The following is a 20090-nucleotide window of genomic DNA, read 5'->3' on the forward strand; positions in this document are numbered from 1 at the left end:
GTATAGAACCAAAAACGATGAAGAGCAGGACTGCTGCTTTTTTTCCCAAACAGCATTATTAACTGTTCCTTTATATGTTACATAGCTATATCCTACGAAATTCCCATCTGAATCCACAACAATATGCCAAGGTAAGCCGGACAAATTAAGTGAGGCATGTTTGTTAGCTACGGGAGATGCTGGAAGAATAATTACTTGCATTAGGCTTAACATATCAGTATACTCTGACGGATCACAATTTTACTTAAAAATTAGTTTGTGGCACATGACAGAGCTATTTAAAGAAAGTGAAGTAACTAAAGCTGACCTTTTTCAAGACATTACAAATTCCTGATAATGGCTCATTTCCAATCACATTACTTTGTACCAAACACCTCATTTACATATGTAAGCAGACAGATTAGTGGGCAAACATACATTGTGGTAATTTTAAAATTAATTTTCTAATTTCAATATTTTGAAAGACACATAGCTTATTCTCAATCCACAGCACTTCCTTTTTGTTATATCTAATTATTAAACAATAGCAAGCTGGTGATGAAAAGTGGCAGTATACGCTGGAGGAGGAGACGTGGCAAATCATACCTCCTGTGAGTGACGTATGAACAAAACAAGAGCAATATGATAATGACAGATGCTGTTAACCAGAGACTATCAAAATGGCATCAACATTATTTCCAATGTTTGGCAAAACAAAGATATAAATCAAAATCAAAACAAAAACAAAAATCAACACTAACAGAAATACAACTTTACATCACCAAAAAGGGAAATAATGCTGAAAAATAAGGTATCAAATGGTTTCTAGAAAGCTGCTTTCTAAGACTTTCGGCTGAGGTAATTAAAACCTGAGAAAATTTTTAATTTAGTATTTACAGAAAATAAAGATTAAATTTCCAACCTGTGTGAGAACAGAGTATCACACAAAGAGATACTGTTAAGATGGTAATGCTCAATAAATAACATGCTTCAAATTAAGGAGATTTTCTGTAGGTTTTACAAAGCTTTCAACATATTGTAGGCACTGAAATATTTTTAATCACTGGCTGCAGGCAAACAACAAATAATTCAAATATCTACAAAGTGACATTTGTTTCCTGATGGTACAGTCTTATTTCAAAGCAGGTTTCAAAAGTTGCCATTCCAGAAATAAAAAGGTGATGGGAAAATAAAAAGTGTCACCTTAAATAAAAATATTTTTACAATAAAACAGTCTTAAAAGGGTGATCTGCAAATGTATGTCAAACTCCAAGCTCCTCCAGAAGTTTAAATTAAGTGCTCTCTATACCATTCCAATTTGGGAAAAACAGGTAGTCACATAACTGGCAACTTTCCCCCACGCTTTCTGCAAGTCTACAAAGCATGGAGTAGGCACAGCCTGCCACATCTTGCACAGTGCAGTGCCCCAGCATAACTCCACTGGTGATGTCACTTCTACCGCTGAAGAGCCTGCCACTGGGGGTGTAAAGGCAACCTGCAGTTTACCAATACTGCACTCTTTTATACATGTCATTTGTTCATATATTGACTTCACAACCTATAGTAAGTGGGAAAAACAAAACAGAAAATATCATAACACCAGAGACTATTGTTAAAAAAAAAAAAAAGGATTCAGCGCACCCCTAGAGGCAGGCTCTTCAGGGGTGGGTGCGACATCGCCAGTGGAGTGCAAGCTGGGGCTTTGCTCTGTTCCAGAATTGGCAATCCATGCCTGCTCTGCACTTTGCAAATCTGTAGAAACAAAGACAAAGAGATGACCATTAGCTGAATATCATCAGAGATCTCAACTATATCAGGACACCTCAAAATAAAACAGGAATCCTATTTAAGGTTGGCTCTATTTTTAACCCATCTGCAGTTCATTTCAATTGAAAAAATATGAAAAAAAAATCAAGACCAAATTAATGCAGACCAGCTTCTCTCAAGTAAAAATGACTCAAGTGTATTCTTTATTTGCTTTAATATTAGTATGGAAAAAAAGACAGTCTTCACCTCTTCTACTTCTTCTTGGTTAGAGGAATCAACGAAAAAAAGCCGCTTTCTTGCCGTTAGACAAGATGTCATGAAGTCTACGACAGTTTCTAACTAATTGGGTTGTAGGGAACTTGCACTTACAGGTACACCTCTTCCACCAGGGGTTTGCCTTCCAAAATCTGCAAAGGCTGGAGTAAAGTCTGGTCCTCGAGGCAAAATCCGAGGATCCAGAGTTCGCATTGGCAATTTGGGTTGGTTGATCTGCATGAAGAAGCAAAGGAAAGCTTAACACAAGTTTCAAAATATTCAGTGCAAAAAAAGTAAAAACTCAGATTGAAAAGTTATGTCAGCTAAAATGATGAGGACTGGCTTTCTGAGGCAGCGAAGTCCAATCTGAACCATGGTAGCTTCTCTGGACTTAGGCCAGCAATTGTTTTCTGGTGCCCTGGGACTGATCAGGCCTAAAATTTCTGAGGAGAGGCTAGACACAATCAGTATATTGGCTCAATAGACACTCAAGGACCAGCAGAACGGCACAAGAAAAGCTATGAGATCCTATGAACTAGGGACAAATTTGGGGATTTTTTCCAAGATATTCACCAGGACATCAGAGGACTTGCTTTGAAATCCTGCTATCACATATGTCAATTTTGTTGCTGTCGTTTTATGGTTAGCAAAGCAAATATTCTGAGTGAAGAGTAAGTCTCTAAAGGAGGTATTTTTCATGTGTGATCACTCGATTAAAATCTCACTCAATCTGCCTTGTTAGTTGGAAGTATATGGCTTCGTATAGGCATGTATTGTGACTGTAGACGAAACAATGCTCAGGGAGAAATCAACTAATAATTGGGTGAAGTTAGAAACCAATGAGGTAGGCAGACAAGAAAGAATATTTTCTAGAGGATAATCTAATTTAGTGTATGTAAAACCTACCCTCTAAAGTAGTCTCAAAATAGCACTGTCACATAAGTACCTAAGAGAGAAGACTTATATACCAAGAGAAATACGAAAACCTGTTGCTGTAAAAGAGGAAAATAATACATATAAGGTCTTGGTAAGCAGCTGCTGGAAATCTCAAAAAGAGGTGGATCTCATTCTGATAGATAGTTACCCTCTACACTTCAATAAGGATTAATATTTTCTTTTCAAAACAAAAATATTTTAAGCTTGGTCATCATTATTGGTTCATCACTGATACACATAAAATTACTTGGGCAGATACACATCTGACTCTACTCTTTTTTAATTTAATAAAGACAAAATAAACACTGTACTAATTTCCTGTATGCACCATTAAGATCAGATGTAAAGAAAAAAGGTACCTATTTATTTACCCAAACTGAAAAGTAATCACTATAAGTATGTATTAGGGAAATTTTGAGATATAACATTATTTGAATTATGTTGATTACCACTTAAGTTTGATTTGCCAAATACACTCAGGCATCTGACCTGTCCTCAATGCCATTCTAATTCCATACTGAAATTTTAGAACAGTGAAGAAACAGCTCCACATCACTTTAGCCATATTAACCCAGCAGACACACATTTTTCACATCACTAGGCAATAGCAATAATAAGCAGGCAATTAATGAATTTTAAAACGTTACCACTCAAATATGGGCCAAACCCCAAGTTTACAGTACTCTACAATAAACCCCAAATCCAACGATATGTAGGAAAACTCTAATACTTAAACATTATATATTTTAATTCAAACACATTTAGTCTAACAAGTCCTAAAAACTGCTCGTACTTCACACAGCTGTACTGATAACTGAAACCAGTTCCCTACAGAAAGGCAGAACTTTCTCTGATACAGCTTACTTTGTCAAGAACCACATCACTGATGGGAGGTAGGCCCTCTGGTTTCTGTATACAGGCTGGCATGAACTGGAAGTCCAGCAAAAACTCCCTGTCATACTGCTTCTTGCCTTCAGTATCAGCAGGCTTCCAGGAATCTAGAAAAAGGGACATAGACGAGTCTCTGTAAGATCATTATATGGATAACCAGTAAGAGTACAAACTAGATTCCGATATTTACTTTACCCTGTCATAGACTAAAACACAAAGCAAACACTGAGCTACTGTCAGAAAATGTCATGTGAACATTTTAAACTGTCTTATGTTCCTTTATCCCTTCTGAATACCTTTGGATAGTCTGAAACTGCTATAGAAACCACTTAATATACACATTAAGCAGACTTTGGCCAGAAACATGTAATAAAACTCATTAAATAAACTACCAAGCCTTTAAATACCTCAGAAATAAGGAATCTATGATACTTTTTGGTTTCATGTAAAAGAAGGATACTTTGGTTGTTCACTTGGAAATGTTACTTTGGAGGGGAGAAAAGGCAAAAGGACACAAAACAAATACAAATAACTTCTGTGAGATTCTGAAAAGGCTAAAAGTAGCTACAAACAATTTTTCCCCCTAACTATGGTTTATTTTATGTTTGAAGTACAGTTGACTCAAAATATTGTATTAGCTTCAGGTATACAAGACAGTGACTTGACAATTACATACATTATGATAGGCTCACTCACTATCAGAAAGTGTAGTTAACCATCTGTCACCATATAAAGTTATTACATTATTGACTGTATTCCCTATGCTGTACTTTTCATCCCTATAACTTTTTTGTAACTGGAAGTCTGACCCTCTTAATCTGTTTACCTTTTTTGCCCACCCCTCATCTACCTATCCTCTGGCAATCACAGGTTGTTCTCTGTATTTATATTTCTGTTTTTCTATTTGTTTGTTTTTTAGGTTCCACATATCAGTGAAATCATATGGCATGTCTTTTTCTGTCTGACTTATTTCACTAAGCATAATATCCTCTAGATCCATCCACACTGTTGCTAATGGCCAGCTTTCATTCTTTTTTTACGGTTGACTAATAATCCACTGTGTGTGTGTACACCACGCATGCATATACACGTATATATACACATGTCTTCATTATCCTTTCATCTATCAGCGCACACGTAGGTTACTTACATGTCTTGGCTACTGTAAACAATGCTGCAATAAACATAGGGGTGCATATATCTTTTCGAATTTCTGTTTTTATTTTTGTTGGGTAAACACGCAAAAGTAGAATTACTGGGTCATAAGTCTATCTATTTTTAATTGTTCGAGGAACTCCCATACTGTTTTCTATAGTAGTGGCACTATTTTTATTCCCACCAATATTTTTAATATTAATTTTAAATTAGTTTTTCGACATAGCACTCACTTTGCTCCTATGGCTATTGTTACTGCTATCATTTCTCACAATCCTAATCTCCTTATATAAAGTTGGAGAACTTCCTGAAATTTTTGTTGGATAAGAAAAGCATGTCACAGTATTTTTCTTTTATTTTTTATTTTTATTTTTTATTTTTTCCAGAAGTTGCTGCTTTTATTTTTATGTTTTTTTCTTTTCTTTTATTTTTTTTTTTTTAGTATTTTGGAATTTTTATTTATTTTTTTTTATAATGATTTTTTATTATATTATGTTAGTCACCATACAGTACATCCCCGGTTTCCGATGTAAGGCTCGATGATTCATTAGTTGTGTATAACACCCAGTGCACCATGCAATACGTGCCCTCCTTACTACCCATCACCGGTCTATCCCATTCCCCCACCCCCCTCCCCTCTGAAGTCCTCAGTTTGTTTCTCATAGTCCATAGTCTCTCATGTTTCATTCCCCCTTCTGATTACCCCCCCTTTCTTTATCCCTTTCTTCCCCTACTGATCATCCTAGTTCTTATGTTCCATAGATGAGAGAAATCATATGATAGTTGTCTTTCTCTGCTTGACTTATTTCACTTAGCATTATCTCCTCCAGTGCCGTCCATGTTGTAGCAAATGTTGAGAACTCGTTCTTTCTGATAGCTGAGTAATATTCCATTGTATATATGGACCACAACTTCTTAATCCAGTCATCTGTTGAAGGGCATCTCGGCTCCTTCCATGATTTAGCTATTGTGGACATTGCTGCTATGAACATTGGGGTGCATATGGCCCTTCTCTTCACTACGTCTGTATCTTTGGGGTAAATACCCAGTAGTGCAATGGCTGGATCATAGGGTAGCTCAATTTTTAACTTTTTAAGGGACCTCCACACTGTTTTCCAGAGTGGCTGTACCAACTTGCATTCCCACCAACAATGTAGGAGGGATCCCCTTTCTCCACATCCTCTCCAACAATTGTTGTTTCTTGCCTTGTCTATTTTTGCCATTCTAACTGGCGTAAGGTGGTATCTCAGTGTGGTTTTGATTTGAATTTCCTTGATGGCTAATGATTTTGAACATTTTTTCATGTGTCTGTTAGCCATTTGTATGTCTTCATTGGAAAAGTGTCTGTTCATATCTTCTGCCCATTTTTTGATTTGTTTATTTGTTTCTCGTGTATTGAGTTTGAGAAGTTCTTTGTAGATCTTGGATACCAGTCCTTTATCTGTAGTGTCATTTGCAAATATATTCTCCCATTCCGTGGGCTGCCTCTTAGTTTTTCTGACTGTTTCCTTGGCTGTGCAGAAACTTTTAATCTTGATGAAGTCCCATAAATTCATTTTATCTTTTGTTTCTCTTGCCTTTGGGGATGTGTCATGAAAAAGGTTGCTTTGGCCGATGTCGTAGAGGTTGTTGCCTATGTTCTCCTCTAGAATTTTGATAGATTCCTGTCTCACATTGAGGTCTTTCATCCATTTGGAGTTTATTTTTGTGTATGGTGTGAGATAGTGGTCAAGTTTCATTCTTTTGCATGTAGCTGTCCAATTTTCCCAGCACCATTTATTGAAGAGACTGTCTTTTTCCCACCGGATGTTTTTTCCTGCTTTATCAAATATTAGTTGCCCAAAGAGCCGAGGGTCCATTTCTGGGCTCTCTATTCTGTTCCATTGGTCTATGTGTCTGTTTTTGTGCCAGTACCATGCTGTCTTTGTGATCACAGCTTTGTAGTACAGCTCGAAATCCGGCATTGTGATGCCCCCAGCTTTGTTTTTCCTTTTCAACAGTTCCTTGGAGATTCGGGGCCTTTTCTGTTTCCATACAAATTTAAGGACTGTTTGTTCCAGTTCTTTGAAAAATGTCCTTGGTATTTTGATCGGGATAGCATTGAAAGTGTAGATTGCTCTGGGTAGCATGGACATTTTAACTATGTTAATTCTTCCGATCCATGAGCATGGAATATCTTTCCATCTTTTTATGTCTTCCTCAATGTCTTTCAAGAGTGATTTATAGTTTCTAGAATATAGGTCCTTGACGTCTCTGGTTAAGTTAATTCCAAGGTAACGTATGGTTTTTGGTGCTATTGTAAATGGGATGGATTCCCTAATTTCTCTTTCTTCGGTCTCGTTATTCGTGTATAGAAATGCAACTGATTTCTGAGCATTTATTTTGTATCCTGCCACGTTACTGAATTGCTCTATAACTTCTAATAATTTGGGAGTGGCTTCTTTTGGGTTTTCCATATAGAGTATCATGTCATCTGCAAAGAGAGACATTTTGACTTCTTCTTTGCCAATTTGAATACCTTTGATCCCTTTTTGTCGTCTGATTGCTGTTGCAAGGACTTCTAGTACTATGTTGAATAATAGTGGCGAGAGTGGGCATCCTTGTCGAGTTCCTGATCTTAAGGGAAAGGCTTCCAGCTTTTCTCCATTGAGAATAATATTTGCAGTAGGCTTTTCATAGATGGCTTTTATGAGATTGAGAAATGTACCTTCTATTCCTACACTCTGAAGGGTTTTAATCAGGAAAGGATGCTGTATTTTGTCAAATGCTTTTTCGGCATCGATTGAGAGGATCATATGGTTCCTGAGTCTTTTCTTGTTGATATGATGTATCACGCTGATTGATTTGCGAATATTAAACCACGCTTGCATCCCAGGTATGAATCCCACTTGATCGTGATGGATAATCCTTTTAATGTACTGTTGGATTCTATTAGTAAGTATCTTGTTGAGGATTTTGGCGTCCATATTCATTAGGGAAATCGGTCTGTAATTCTCCTTTTTGAGGGGGTCTTTGCCTGGTTTGGGGATCAAGGTAATATTGGCCTCATAGAATGAGTTTGGTAGCTTTCCTTCTGTTTCTATTTTTTGAAATAGCTTTAGAAGAATAGGTATTATTTCTTCTTTGAATGTTTGGTAGAATTCCCCAGGAAAACCGTCCGGGCCTGGAGTTTTGTTATTTGGAAGGTTGTTTATCACTGACTCAATTTCTTCATAATTAATTGGCCTGTTTAAGGAATCAATTTCTTCCGGTTTCAATCTTGGTAGTTTATAGGTTTCCAGGAAGGATTCCATCTCTTCCAGATTGCTTAGTTTATTGGCATATAGCTGTTGATAAAAATTTCTAATAATCCTTCCAATTTCAATGGTGCTCCTCGTGACCTCTCCTTTTTCATTCATAATTTTAATAATCTGGGTCCTTTCTCTTTTCTTTTGGATAAGTCTTGCCAGTGGTCTGTCAATTTTATTGATTCTCTCAAAGAACCAGCTTCTAGTCCTGTTGATCTGCTCTACTGTACTTCTGGTTTCTGCTTGATTGATTTCAGCTCTAATTTTGGTCAACTGCTTCCTCGTGCGTGGATTAGGCCTGTCCCTCTGTTGCTGTTCCAGCTTCTTGAGGTGAGAATATAAAAACTGCATTTTAGATTTTTCTATTCTTTTGAGTGAGGCTTGGATGGCTATGTATTTCCCCCTTAGGACTGCCTTTGCAGTATCCCATAGGTTTTGGACTGTTGTATTTTCATTCTCATTGGTCTCCATAAATTGTTTAATTTGATTTTTGATTTCCTGGTTTATCGAGTCATTCCTGAGCAGTATGGCTCTTAGTCTCCAAGTGTTTGAGTTTCTTCCAAATTTTTCCTTGTGGTTGAGTTCCAATTTCAGAGCGTTGTGGTCTGAGAATATGCAGGGGATAATTTCAATCTTTTGGTATCGGTTGAGACCTGTTTTGTGTCCCAGAACATGGTCTATTCTTGAGAATGTTCCATGGGCATTAGAATAGAATGAGTATTCTTTGGTTCTGGGGTGTAGTGTTCTATATATATCTATGAGGTCCAACTCGTCGAGTATGGCATTCAAAGCCTTTGATTCTTTGCTTAGTTTTTGCCAGGGTGTTCTGTCTATTTCTGATAGTGGAGTGTTGAGGTCCCTACTATTAATGTATTTTCATTTATATGTCTCTTTATTCTGGATAAGAGTTGGCTTGTGTATCTTGCTGCTCCCCTGTTGGGGGCATATATATTTATAATTGTCATATCCACTTGTTGAATACTTCCCTTAAGAATAATATAGTGCCCTTCTGCGTCTCTAACTATAGTCTGTAGTTTAAAATCCAATTTATCTGAAATGAGAATTGCTACCCCAGCTTTCTTTTGAGGACCATTTGCGTGAAAGATGGTACTCCATCCCCTTACTCTCAGTCTGGATGCATCTTTGGGTTTGAAATGAGTCTCTTGTAGACAGCAAATGGATGGGTCATTTCTTTTTATCCAATCTGCAACCCTGTGGCGTTTTATGGGATGGTTCAAACCATTTACATTAAGACTGATTACTGAGAGATATGATTTTAATGTTGCCATGTTGCCAGTAAAGTCTTTTTTGTATTGGCTGTGACTTTCTGTTCTGTATCACTCTTGGGGCCTTTTTACTTTTATAGAACCCCCCGTAATATCTCCTGTAGGGCTGGTTTCGTAGTTACAAAATTGGTTAGTGACTGGCGATTCTGAAATGTCTTTATTTCTCCATCAATTCTGAATGACAGCCTTGCTGGATAAAGGATCCTTGGCTGCATGTTTTTCTCTGAAAGAGCTTTAAATATGCTCCCCCAACCCTTTCTCTCATTCCAGGTCTGTGTAGACAGGTCTGACGTAATTCTGATGCTTTTGCCTTGGTACGTGAGAAATTTCTTTGCCCTGGCCGCTTTCAATACTGTATCCTCGCATCTAATATTTGCGAAATGCACTATGACGTGACGTGGCGTAGGTTTGTCGTGGTTGAGCTTGGGAGGGGTCCTCTCTGCCTCTTGGACACGAATGTTTGTTTCCCTTGCTAGATTAGGGAAGTTTTCAGCTATAATTTGTTCAAATATCTCTTCTAGACCTCTGTTTTTCTCCATCCCCTCGGGGATGCCGATGATTCTAACATTGGATCGTTTCATTGAGTCAGTAATCTCCCGTAACCTACATTCGTGGGCGTGGATTTTTTTAAGACCATCTTCTATTTTCATTTTTTCCTCTATTAACCCATCCTCCAATTCACTAACCATTTCCTCTGCTTCTGCGACCCTGGCTGTCAGAGCCTCTAGTTTTGCCTGCATTTGGCTCATAGAATTTTTAATTTCTGTCAGATTCGCTCTCATTTCTGTCCTTAGAGATTCTATATTCTCAGTAACCTTTTCGTTTATACTTTTTTCAATTCTACTCATCATTTTGACCATCGTTACTCTGAATTCCATTTCTGATAATTTGGTTACATCCATATCCATTATTTCTGTGGCAGAGGCCACAGTCTCACTGTCTTTTCTTTGCTGGGGGGGGGCTTCTCCTTCTTGTCATTCTGATGAAGAGAGGTTGCGGGGTTTCCAGAGCCCAAATTATTGACTGGGTCCCAGGCCGTGCCCCTTGTTTTATAGGGATCTTAGGGATGTGGGCTTCTTCTTTAAAGATTTTATTTATTTATTTATGTGGCAGCCAACCAGCGAGAGAGGGAACAGAAGCAGGGGAGTGGGAGAGGAAGAAGCAGGCTCCCAGCGGAGGAGCCCGATGAGGGACTCCTTTCCGGAACGCTGGGATCACGCCCTAAGCCGAAGGCAGGCGCTCAATGACTGCGCCACCCCGGCACCTCGGGTTGTGGGCTTCTTGATTTTTCAGCCTGCCTTCTGTGTTCTGGGGGAGGGGCCTGCCGCGCCGATACTCAGGCAACCCTGTTTGGGTAGAGTCTCCGTGTCCCCTGCGAGGGCGGATGGGGATGGGCACTCTCTGAGCCGGTATTTCCAGGCTTTTGTTCTCTGGCGGCTTTCCCTGGCGGTCTGTTGTGCCTCTTCTGAGAGTCAGAGCAGCAGCGGCCAAATTTCAGCCTCTGTCACAGAACAGAGGGATTGCGGCCCGTTCTCCACTGATGTTCTGGCCACTTTAACTCTGTTTCTGTTGGTGCTGCTCAACCCTGCAGCGTCCCGGGATGTGCGCCCCACACCCGGCGTCCCAGCCCTCACTTCCAGGGCCGGCGCGTCTCTGTCCTTTGTGTTTCTAATGCCGCCAGCCGCCAGCCGCCCCGCGCGCGCGCTCCCGGATCTCCCGGTCTCAGTCTGGATCCAGTGAGCGCACCGGGATTCCGGGGTTCCGCGAGATGCCTGGTGGCGCGCGCACCCGGCTCACGGTCTCAGTCTGCTGTTTTGCGGGTGCCGTCCGCGAGCCCCGCCTGCTCTCCCGTGCAAGTGGCTACCGCTTCCCGGCGCCCGAACACGGCGGCTCCCTCCCCTTCCGTTTATCTTCCGATATCTGTGCACAGTTTCATGGCTCCCCGCTTCGTACCTCAATACTCAGCGCTGGAGATGTTCATTTGTAGAGATCCAGATGCGTCTTCCTGCGTCTCAGGCTGGTTCCGTGGTTGTTTAGGCTGGTCTGGTACCTATCCAGCTCGACTCGGAGGACCGGCTGAAAACGGTGTCTCCTACTCCTCCGCCATCTTAACTCCTCCCCAGTATTTTTCTTTTAATTAACAAAACTCTTATCGAAATCACGCCCCAGATCACTTCATGATAGTACTCTGGGTCCTTTTTTATATTAGTGATTCTTATTATGTAGGTGATAGACTCATGATGGTTTGTGAGAACACCACAGATATTTTCAACCAAATCCTTAATATGTTATTATATTCATTAAAAGGCAGGCAGTTTATTGGGATCTAAATTTTAAAGTGCTGGGGCACCTGGGTGGCTCAGTCGGTTAAGCGTCTGCCTTTGGCTCAGGTCATGATCCCACGGTCCTGGGATTGAGCCCCACATTGGGCTCCCCGTTTGGAGGAAAGCCTGCTTCTCCCTCTCCCTCTGCCACTCCCCCTGCTTGTGCTCTCTGTCAAATAAATAAATAAAATCTTAAAAAAAAAATTTTAAATTGCCTTTTTTCCAATTACTGTGAGGGTATATTACAGTTTAGTTATTCAAAATAGTTGGAGCCTATAGTTGGGTACTTTTTCCTTGCCAAACTGAAGGATAAAAATATAACTGATAGGGGTGCCTGGCTGGCTCAGTCAGTAGAGCACTGGGACTCAGAGTCATGCGTTTGACCCTCATGTTGGGCAAAAAGCTTACTCAAAAAACAAACAAAACACACACACACACACACACACACACTCTGACACAGTTCTATAAATGACAATATAGTGTCTCGATCTCCTAAAGGACTGGTGGTAGCCACAAGTGCTTTGTGATCTGACACAAGCCTAGATCTTTAGAAGTAATTTTAGTATACTGAGTCCTAAAGTTAAATTTTTTTTTTTTTTACTATAGGGGGCGCCTGGGTGGCGCAGTCGTTAAGCGTCTGCCTTCGGCTCAGGGCGTGATCCCAGGGTCCTGGGATCGAGCCCCACATCAGGCTCCTCTGCTGGGAGCCTGCTTCTTCCTCTCCCACTCCCCCTGCTTGTGTTCCCTCTCTCGCTGGCTGTCTCTCTCTCTGTCAAATAAATAAATAAAATCTTTGAAAAAAATTTTTTTTTACTATAGCATAGCCCTACAATTTCATAAAGCCCATTGGCAGCAGTTTACAGGTAGTGAAAAGATCAGTATATTAAGGTGGTATCAATCAGTGACTTTCAAACATTTCTTACTACAACTCACAATAAGAAATATAATGACTCTATGACTCAGAACAAATTACAAATTTAAATAAAAGAAATAAATATTTCTTAAAACAATATTACCCTTGCTCCTGTAATGCAATGGCAATTTTTTATTCTCCATTTTCAAAAATGTTGGTTGTACGTCACTAATTTCTGTCTAAGATTAATTTGATGTCTTGTAGTTTACATTCAAACCCAATCTCACACAGAAGTCATTCAGATTTGTCAGACTAAGAAAAACGTTGCACCTATCCCAAACCTTCTATCAAATGAACCATCTTTCCCCACAAGTCCATGCCAAATCACTCCGAAAATCTCAAAGTCAACCACAGTTTCCATAGGATTGGGAGAGACTTTAATGGACTATATGGTGCCTAAAGATGAAAGAGCCTCTGGAGCTTATCATGTATTTCACAGGGCACGTCTCATACTGCATGTGCTTAATAAGCTAGTCTCACACTGCTTCTAATGATTACAGTTCAGCTCTACAGAGTGATTTCTGTCAACACATTTCCATTTTGAAATTAGTGAGTCACAACCAACATTTTTAAATTCTTTTTTTTTCTTTTCTTCCCTTTAGGTAGGCTCCACGCCCAACGTGGGGCTTGTACTCATGACCTTGAGATCAAGAGTCCCGTGCCCTACTGACTGAGCCAGCCAGGCACCCCATACCCAACATTTTAAAAAGAAGAGACTAGAGTAGAAAATGTCAGTGTATTACATGTAGTAAGTGATTAAGGCTTGTGAAATGATGAGCACAAAAGAGAACTGAAACAGTCCTTTCAATTAACCTAAATAAAACTAAATTCCTCTTGTCGAATTCCACCAGCCTAACACTGATATCCTTTGCCAGCTGCTCTTCCAACGCCAGTAAAAGCAGAATACTGGCATCAGATATCACTTCCGCCAACAGAGAACTCCCAGGATTTGCTAGTCACTAACTTATGCCTGCTAATCTATTCTGTAAATATTACACTATGATGAGCCTCTTATCTTCCATCCAATACTTCTCTACAAGAAGCCAACACTGCTGTAGGTTATAACAGTGAAGGTGAGAAGGAAAGACATGCACAGGAGGGCAGGGATTCACTTACCTGGTTTGAATGGGAATGTCACCCCTTCACCAGAACTATCAGTGGAGCCTGAATTAGCATCGATTCCTTCACCCTCAGAAATACTCTCAGCACCATTACGTACAGGCTCAGCTTCTTCTCCATTTTCTTCCACAGTTTTTACTTTTTTTAGGTCAGAGGGGTCTCTTCCAGGATGAAACCCTTGGCTCATTTTATCCTGCTCAGATTCAAGTACTCTGTCACCTGAAAGCTCCTCTTCAGCTTTAGGCTAAAGCATAAATGAACACAGAGGTTACATGATTTTTACCATGTAAATATGCATGAAAATCTACACCTATCCCCTCAAAAGACACAAGAAAACATGTCACTACAAAAAAGGATGTCTGTGTTCAGCAAATGGTACTAGAATGCTAAGTTTATTTAAAACACTTTTCTCATTTCATCTCTTGGCATAGAGAAGACAAGTCACATGGCTACTGAAATGCTTTAACATGACTAATGAAATCTAAATGTACCAAAGGTTAGAATGGAAAGAACTGTTAATCCTTGCACTTGTTGGATATGAAAGAGTCCTAGTCAGAAATCTAAATCAAGCACTCCTACTCTTGCCACTAAGGCTCAGCAAATATAAAAAGAAACATTAGAAGGTATTTTTTGTGTTCCTGTTGCTGCTAAATGGAGAGTCTGATGAATAAAGTATCACGGTCCTACAAAGCTGATCATCTCTTGTTTTACAAGGAGGTCACTTGTTAGTTAAAATCTACTTTGTTTTATCAGTTCTTAGAATTCTCTGTGGTTGTACCCTTATTCAAATTACATATGGAAAAGTGCTTGGCATATATTCCTCTACAGAGGGAGAAACCTGGGTTCTGGTGCATCCTATTTTTATTTTTTAAAGATTTATTTTTATTTCTTTTTGAGAGAGAGAGAGAACACAGGTGGCAGGGGCAGAGGTAGAAAATCTCAAGAAGACTCCATGCTGAACACGAAGCCCGATGTGGGGCTGGATCTTAAGACCCTAAGATCACAACTTGAGCCAAAACCAAGAGTGGGACGCTTAACCTCTGTGTCACCCATGTGCCACGGGTGCATCCTACTTTTATAAAAAGCAAAATAGAATTGAAGTTATTCACCAGATGATTTTTGACCACCAGTTTCAGATATTAAACAAAAATTAATTTCTTGGGGCACCTGGGTGGCTCAGTTGGTTGTGGGATGGAACCCCATGACAGGCTTCTTGCTCAGCGTGGAGTCGGCTTGGGATTCTCTTCTCTCTCTCCCTCTGCCCCTCTCCCTGCATGCACTCTCTCTCTCTAAAAATTAAAAAATTAAATAAATAAAATCTTAAAAAAAAAATTTCTTGAGGGCCATGTATGAACCATCAAATTTCCTTGATGCAAAGTTGTCCATGAACTTTATGTCCTTCTTTATCATGAAGGGTAAGCGCTTTAAAAAACAAGCCTTTGGAAGAAGCACTCAGAGGAAACAGACATTCTAACTGATAAATTCATGCTAGGAAAGCAAAAAATAGAGGCTCTGTTGAATTCATTCAACAGAGGATTTTATAAAAGAACGTCATATACACAAGCAAGTGGTTACCCCAATTGATTCATAAAATTATGTTTTTTTTAAAAAAATTAAAGAGTTACAAATCCTACTTTCTTACATAAGTGAAATATTATAACAGGTATACTACTAGTCAATTTTCTTCTAACATACAAACACAAATTCGCAAACACACACACACACACACACACACACACACACCCCCCGTATGTGCACGTGTGCTTTCTTTACTCCCGCAACAGGAAAACACAACATGGAAACCATCAAAAGACAGACACACATAAAAATTTCAAGAAAATAAAGGTTGAAATTATTTCTTTTTAAAACATGGCGCAGAGTGAGCATCTTTTAAAGTTTGAGAAAAAAACAGATCTCCCAAGTTTGAATCACAAATCAACAACCTTACTCTTTCTTATTCTACGCTCTATTGTAGTCTAACTTATAATGACCTTGCAATGTCACCTTCTAATTAAGTATAGATCATCAAGAAGATCTTTAATAATTTGGCATCAGAGTCTATCAATGGTACTTAAACTTATTAAAGAGCAGTATAACTACATTATACAATTATATGGAGTTTTTTTTTCAGAGCTTATAAAATGAGGAAAAATGTTAGAGAAAAAATATATAATGTCCTCTTCTCTGTACCTAAAATCAGGAAAAGAAAGTCTATTGGATGTAAGTAGAGAATGTATTACTTGGAAAGCTGATTTCTAACTGGAAGAAGAGGTGTAGAGAAACTTGGTTCCATGAATGACAAAGCATAATTCAGAGAACACAAAATCACTGAGGTGTCTGAGGAACGCTGTTAGAAGGATATTTTTCAAGGGAATCACAAAATTAGCTGCATTAAATATTTATGATGATTATTTTTCTTTTAGCTGGATGAAGCTCTCTTAAATTTGTTTGTAACTATCTAACAGTTCCTAAAATGTTTACTAACAAAACCAGATTGAAGAAAGGAAACACCTTATTGGCTGGACTGTTAAAGGTTAAACTTTTATAGGGAGTTGTTAAAAGAAGACGTTAGTTGATAAAACTTCCTATTGAACTCATGAGTACTTAAAGTGCCAGAAAGACCAGACAACTATATATGTAATAATTGACGAAATATCTTAATATTTTAAAACAAACTTTAAGATACCTTGACCAGCAATTTTAAGATGAAGCACCCTTCACGTTACCCTTCTAGGGTATAATTTATAGAATTTGATAAAATATTCGCAATGATTTAACAGCCCAATATATAACCTAAAATACGCTAATATCTGAAACACATTCTTTTAAAGGCTGAGAAAAATTTATTAAGAAAAGGAGAGCTTGAGGATCAGTGAAAATAAAGATAATGACAGTATGCACTAAACTACTCTAATAAATGCTCAACTATAGGAAAGACAAGGAATTGGATTTCTGGGGGGGGAAAAAAGGTCTGTGTGCAAATAATCAAACTCTTTTTTATTATACTTTTAAACTATCAGGTTAAGAAAAAGGTGATTAATTCAAAATGAGTCAAAACTGTTCTCATGTATGAAGAATAACAACCTGAAGCAGGTTTTAGCCAACTATGGTTCATGGGCCAAATCTGGCTCATCCCGTTTCTGTACAGTGTGCAAGGTAAGGATGGTTTCTGCATTTGTGGTCACTGAAAACATTCTAAAGAAGAATATTTTATGACACATGAATATTATTTGAAATTCAAATTTCAATTTCTGTCAATGAAGTTTTGCTGGAATATAGTCACATTCATTCATTTGCACATTGTTTATGGCTGTGTTTGGGCTACAGTAACAGAGCTGAGAAATTGTGACAAGGATCATATAGTCTACAAAGTCTAAACTATTTACTATCTGGACCATTACAGGAAATGTTGGCCAAACCCTGACCTAAAGAAGAGGATGAATATTTGCAATAGTGCTGGCCTACCTGTTTAATATTAAAAAATGCTTAGAAATCTAGCAAAGGAATATGAAGTATAACAGAAGAAACTGAATAAAAAACAGCGGAATCTAAAGAGAAACCAGTTTATGAAGCTCTTACAGCCATACCAGGAATGTATGAGATTCCCCTGCCTCTGGAAGGTATTTTATTCGCTGTAGGAGCAACATTTTCTTGGTCAGCTGCAAGACAAGTGCAGCAACTATTTGCACCTCTACAACTTCCTGCCAATTCTTAGCCCCTGATAACCACACTGAAATCACTTCTATGAAACATTTTAGTGGTTGCTATGGAACTAACTGTGACATCAGTAGAGCATCATGTAAGAGCAGTAACAGGACAGGAGGAAGTAACAAAGGGGTACTGTGAACTGCTTGGAAAGGGTAAGAATTATAACTAGATAGAAAAGCCTTTTGAAATAAATGCATTTAAAGTCACTTTAAAATAATCTGTATATTCTAATGCAATCACCTTATGCATTTAATAAAAATTATTTTAATAGAGTAGATGTTAAGAGTTCATAAAGAAAAAAGCAACATACAGATTTTTTAGATTACTCTTCATTTATAGGCTTCAGTACATAGCACTAAGGATACTGAGATTATAGACTATGAAACTGATAGGACACTCCTTAGGACTAATTCTACCCTTGTTTCTTCCTTACATGGTCTCTTGTCATGCTGTAACCTACAGCAAAATCTGGTATGGGTTAGTTCAAACAGACAAGTCATATGTGAAAAGTTGTTACTGGGATGCAGTTAAAAGATGACAGATCCAAAATGAATTTCCCGAAAATGTACTTGATGATTTCTACCACCACTGCTGCTGAGTATTTGGGGAAAAAAAAAAGTTTCCATTTTTCTTTATCAGAGTAGCCTTTCCATCTAGCTAACAGAAGGAAAAATTCAACTGAGGGGGTTGGGGATTAATAAAAAATTAAGCAGTAACTTAGTTTTGCCATTTTAGAAGAGCCATTTTGAAAGAGAGACAAGAATGAGATGAAACTGAACATGGTATCAAAAATCGTTTTTTAAAATTCTGTAGGTGGACCAAAACCAATCAGACTCAGCTCGATATATCACGTTTTGTTTGAAAAGCAGTATCTCAAAAAATAGATATAAACCATACTTGTCTTAGGAAATGGCACCACTACTCTGAAGATAAGCTAAAGAGACTTACTTTGCCCCTTACCTCCACTTCTGCCTCTAACACCTCTTCAGTGGTTCGGGTCCGATCTTTTGGTTTCTTCCACATCTTTGGTGCAGTTATAGCTGTCTGAGCTGAAATACAAGATCAGGGCCATTACTTCCCACTGCAAAGTGATGTTTGGAAATACCGAGTCTAAAATGATACCTGTATTCAAATTTAGCAGAACACAAGAGGGCTTCACCCATGTGGAAGAAACAGCTGAATGATCAAGTGAACAACTGTGTGGCTGTGGCCCAGAGATCGCACCGGCACATTTCTTAGGCACAAACTGTTCACATCAGTACGTACAGCCTTCCAAACAGTGTCCTAGGTTCCTCCTATTTCATGGTTAGGACACATAATTCAGTATGTGGTATCTATACAAGAAATTGGCCCACCAGCCAATTCTAGACTTGGGTCTGCTTCTATTATTAATTAACTATGTGATCTAAAGCAAGTCACACTTCTCAGGTACCTGCATATTTAACTATAAAGAGGGGAGTGAGATTAGATGGTATCTAAGGTTCCTTTAAACTACAAAAAATATCAAATTCCAGCTTCTGTTTTTTAAAGCTTTCTAGATAACAAAAGAACACTGACTAAGATCTCATTAGCTAGGCGCACTTCTACAGCACTCAGGTCTCACTTCAGATCAATACTGTCAGTCTAGTTGTTCATACTGCTGGGGAGAAAATCAAGAAAGATAACCTAATTTTTACTGATTATATTGTATCAGAAGTTCTAGATGGAAAATTAAGTCTACAAAGGATTTTTAAATATTCATTTGGCTTGCAAATTCCACAAAATCATTCAGCATTTGGATGTACAATTTAAAGACTAAACATCAGATAGCAAATAGAATATATTAAAAGGATCCTACAGAAGTCAACACATGAGTCAACAGACAGAAGTGAGGTATGACAGGTAGATGGGTAGGGAGAAGAGTCAAAGAAAGGCCACTTAACAAATAATTACCAAAAGTGAATAAACACAAAGCTGAAAGGTACCCTGTACTGTTGTTTGCCTACAGAAATATAAGATCACTCATCAAGCAAAACCAACCAATCTCTCTGGACAGCCTACTCTTTTTCAGAAGAACAGCAGAATATGAACACTTAACACTGTTCTGGGGAACAAGGCAAAGGAAACATTTATCATTCTTCTCAAAATTATTGCACCATCATAAAAAATACTCTTGTAAATCTCCTTTGTTACACACACCTCAATTTTTTTTTTTTTTAATACTTCCCCTCATGGACTGTAATGGACAAGAAAACATTAGATGACTGTTATTTTTCTCGGTGACCTACTCAAAGAAAACTATTTTCCCAAAGTATGGAATTAAGATTATGGTAACCATGCATGAGTTTAAATTTCCTACTGCCTCACAGTCTTATATTGTATATGCATATTCATGTATGTATGTATGTATATAGTGGTTCCTTTTCATTTTTTATGGATTTTCTGATTTTATATAACCAGTCTGTTTTATGTGCATCTCTTCAAAATGTGA

At 38.4% G+C, this 20090-nt stretch overlaps 1 protein-coding gene across 50 annotated transcripts in view; it reads right to left on the reverse strand.

The window, feature by feature from the left end:
• EIF4G3 (eukaryotic translation initiation factor 4 gamma 3) overlaps positions 1–20090 on the reverse strand; it is a 333841-nt gene that overhangs the window by 72525 nt on the left and 241226 nt on the right. For 14 of the 50 annotated variants that reach the window (XM_048221828.2, XM_048221839.2, XM_048221826.2 and 11 more), the window contains 5 exons: positions 18569–18669; positions 13910–14156; positions 3802–3935; positions 2116–2235; positions 1621–1731 (listed from right to left, as the gene is read on the reverse strand). In XM_048221828.2, the coding sequence (XP_048077785.2) occupies positions 1621–1731; positions 2116–2235; positions 3802–3935; positions 13910–14156; positions 18569–18669 (713 nt within the window). The remainder of the gene's footprint in view (positions 1–1620; positions 1732–2115; positions 2236–3801; positions 3936–13909; positions 14157–18568; positions 18670–20090) is intronic. The other 36 variants (XM_048221824.2, XM_048221843.2, XM_048221836.2 and 33 more) reach the window with 3 other exon arrangements.

The sequence above is a fragment of the Ursus arctos genome, unplaced genomic scaffold (assembly GCF_023065955.2).
Source record: "Ursus arctos isolate Adak ecotype North America unplaced genomic scaffold, UrsArc2.0 scaffold_32, whole genome shotgun sequence".
NCBI classification, from domain to species: Eukaryota; Metazoa; Chordata; class Mammalia; order Carnivora; family Ursidae; genus Ursus; species Ursus arctos.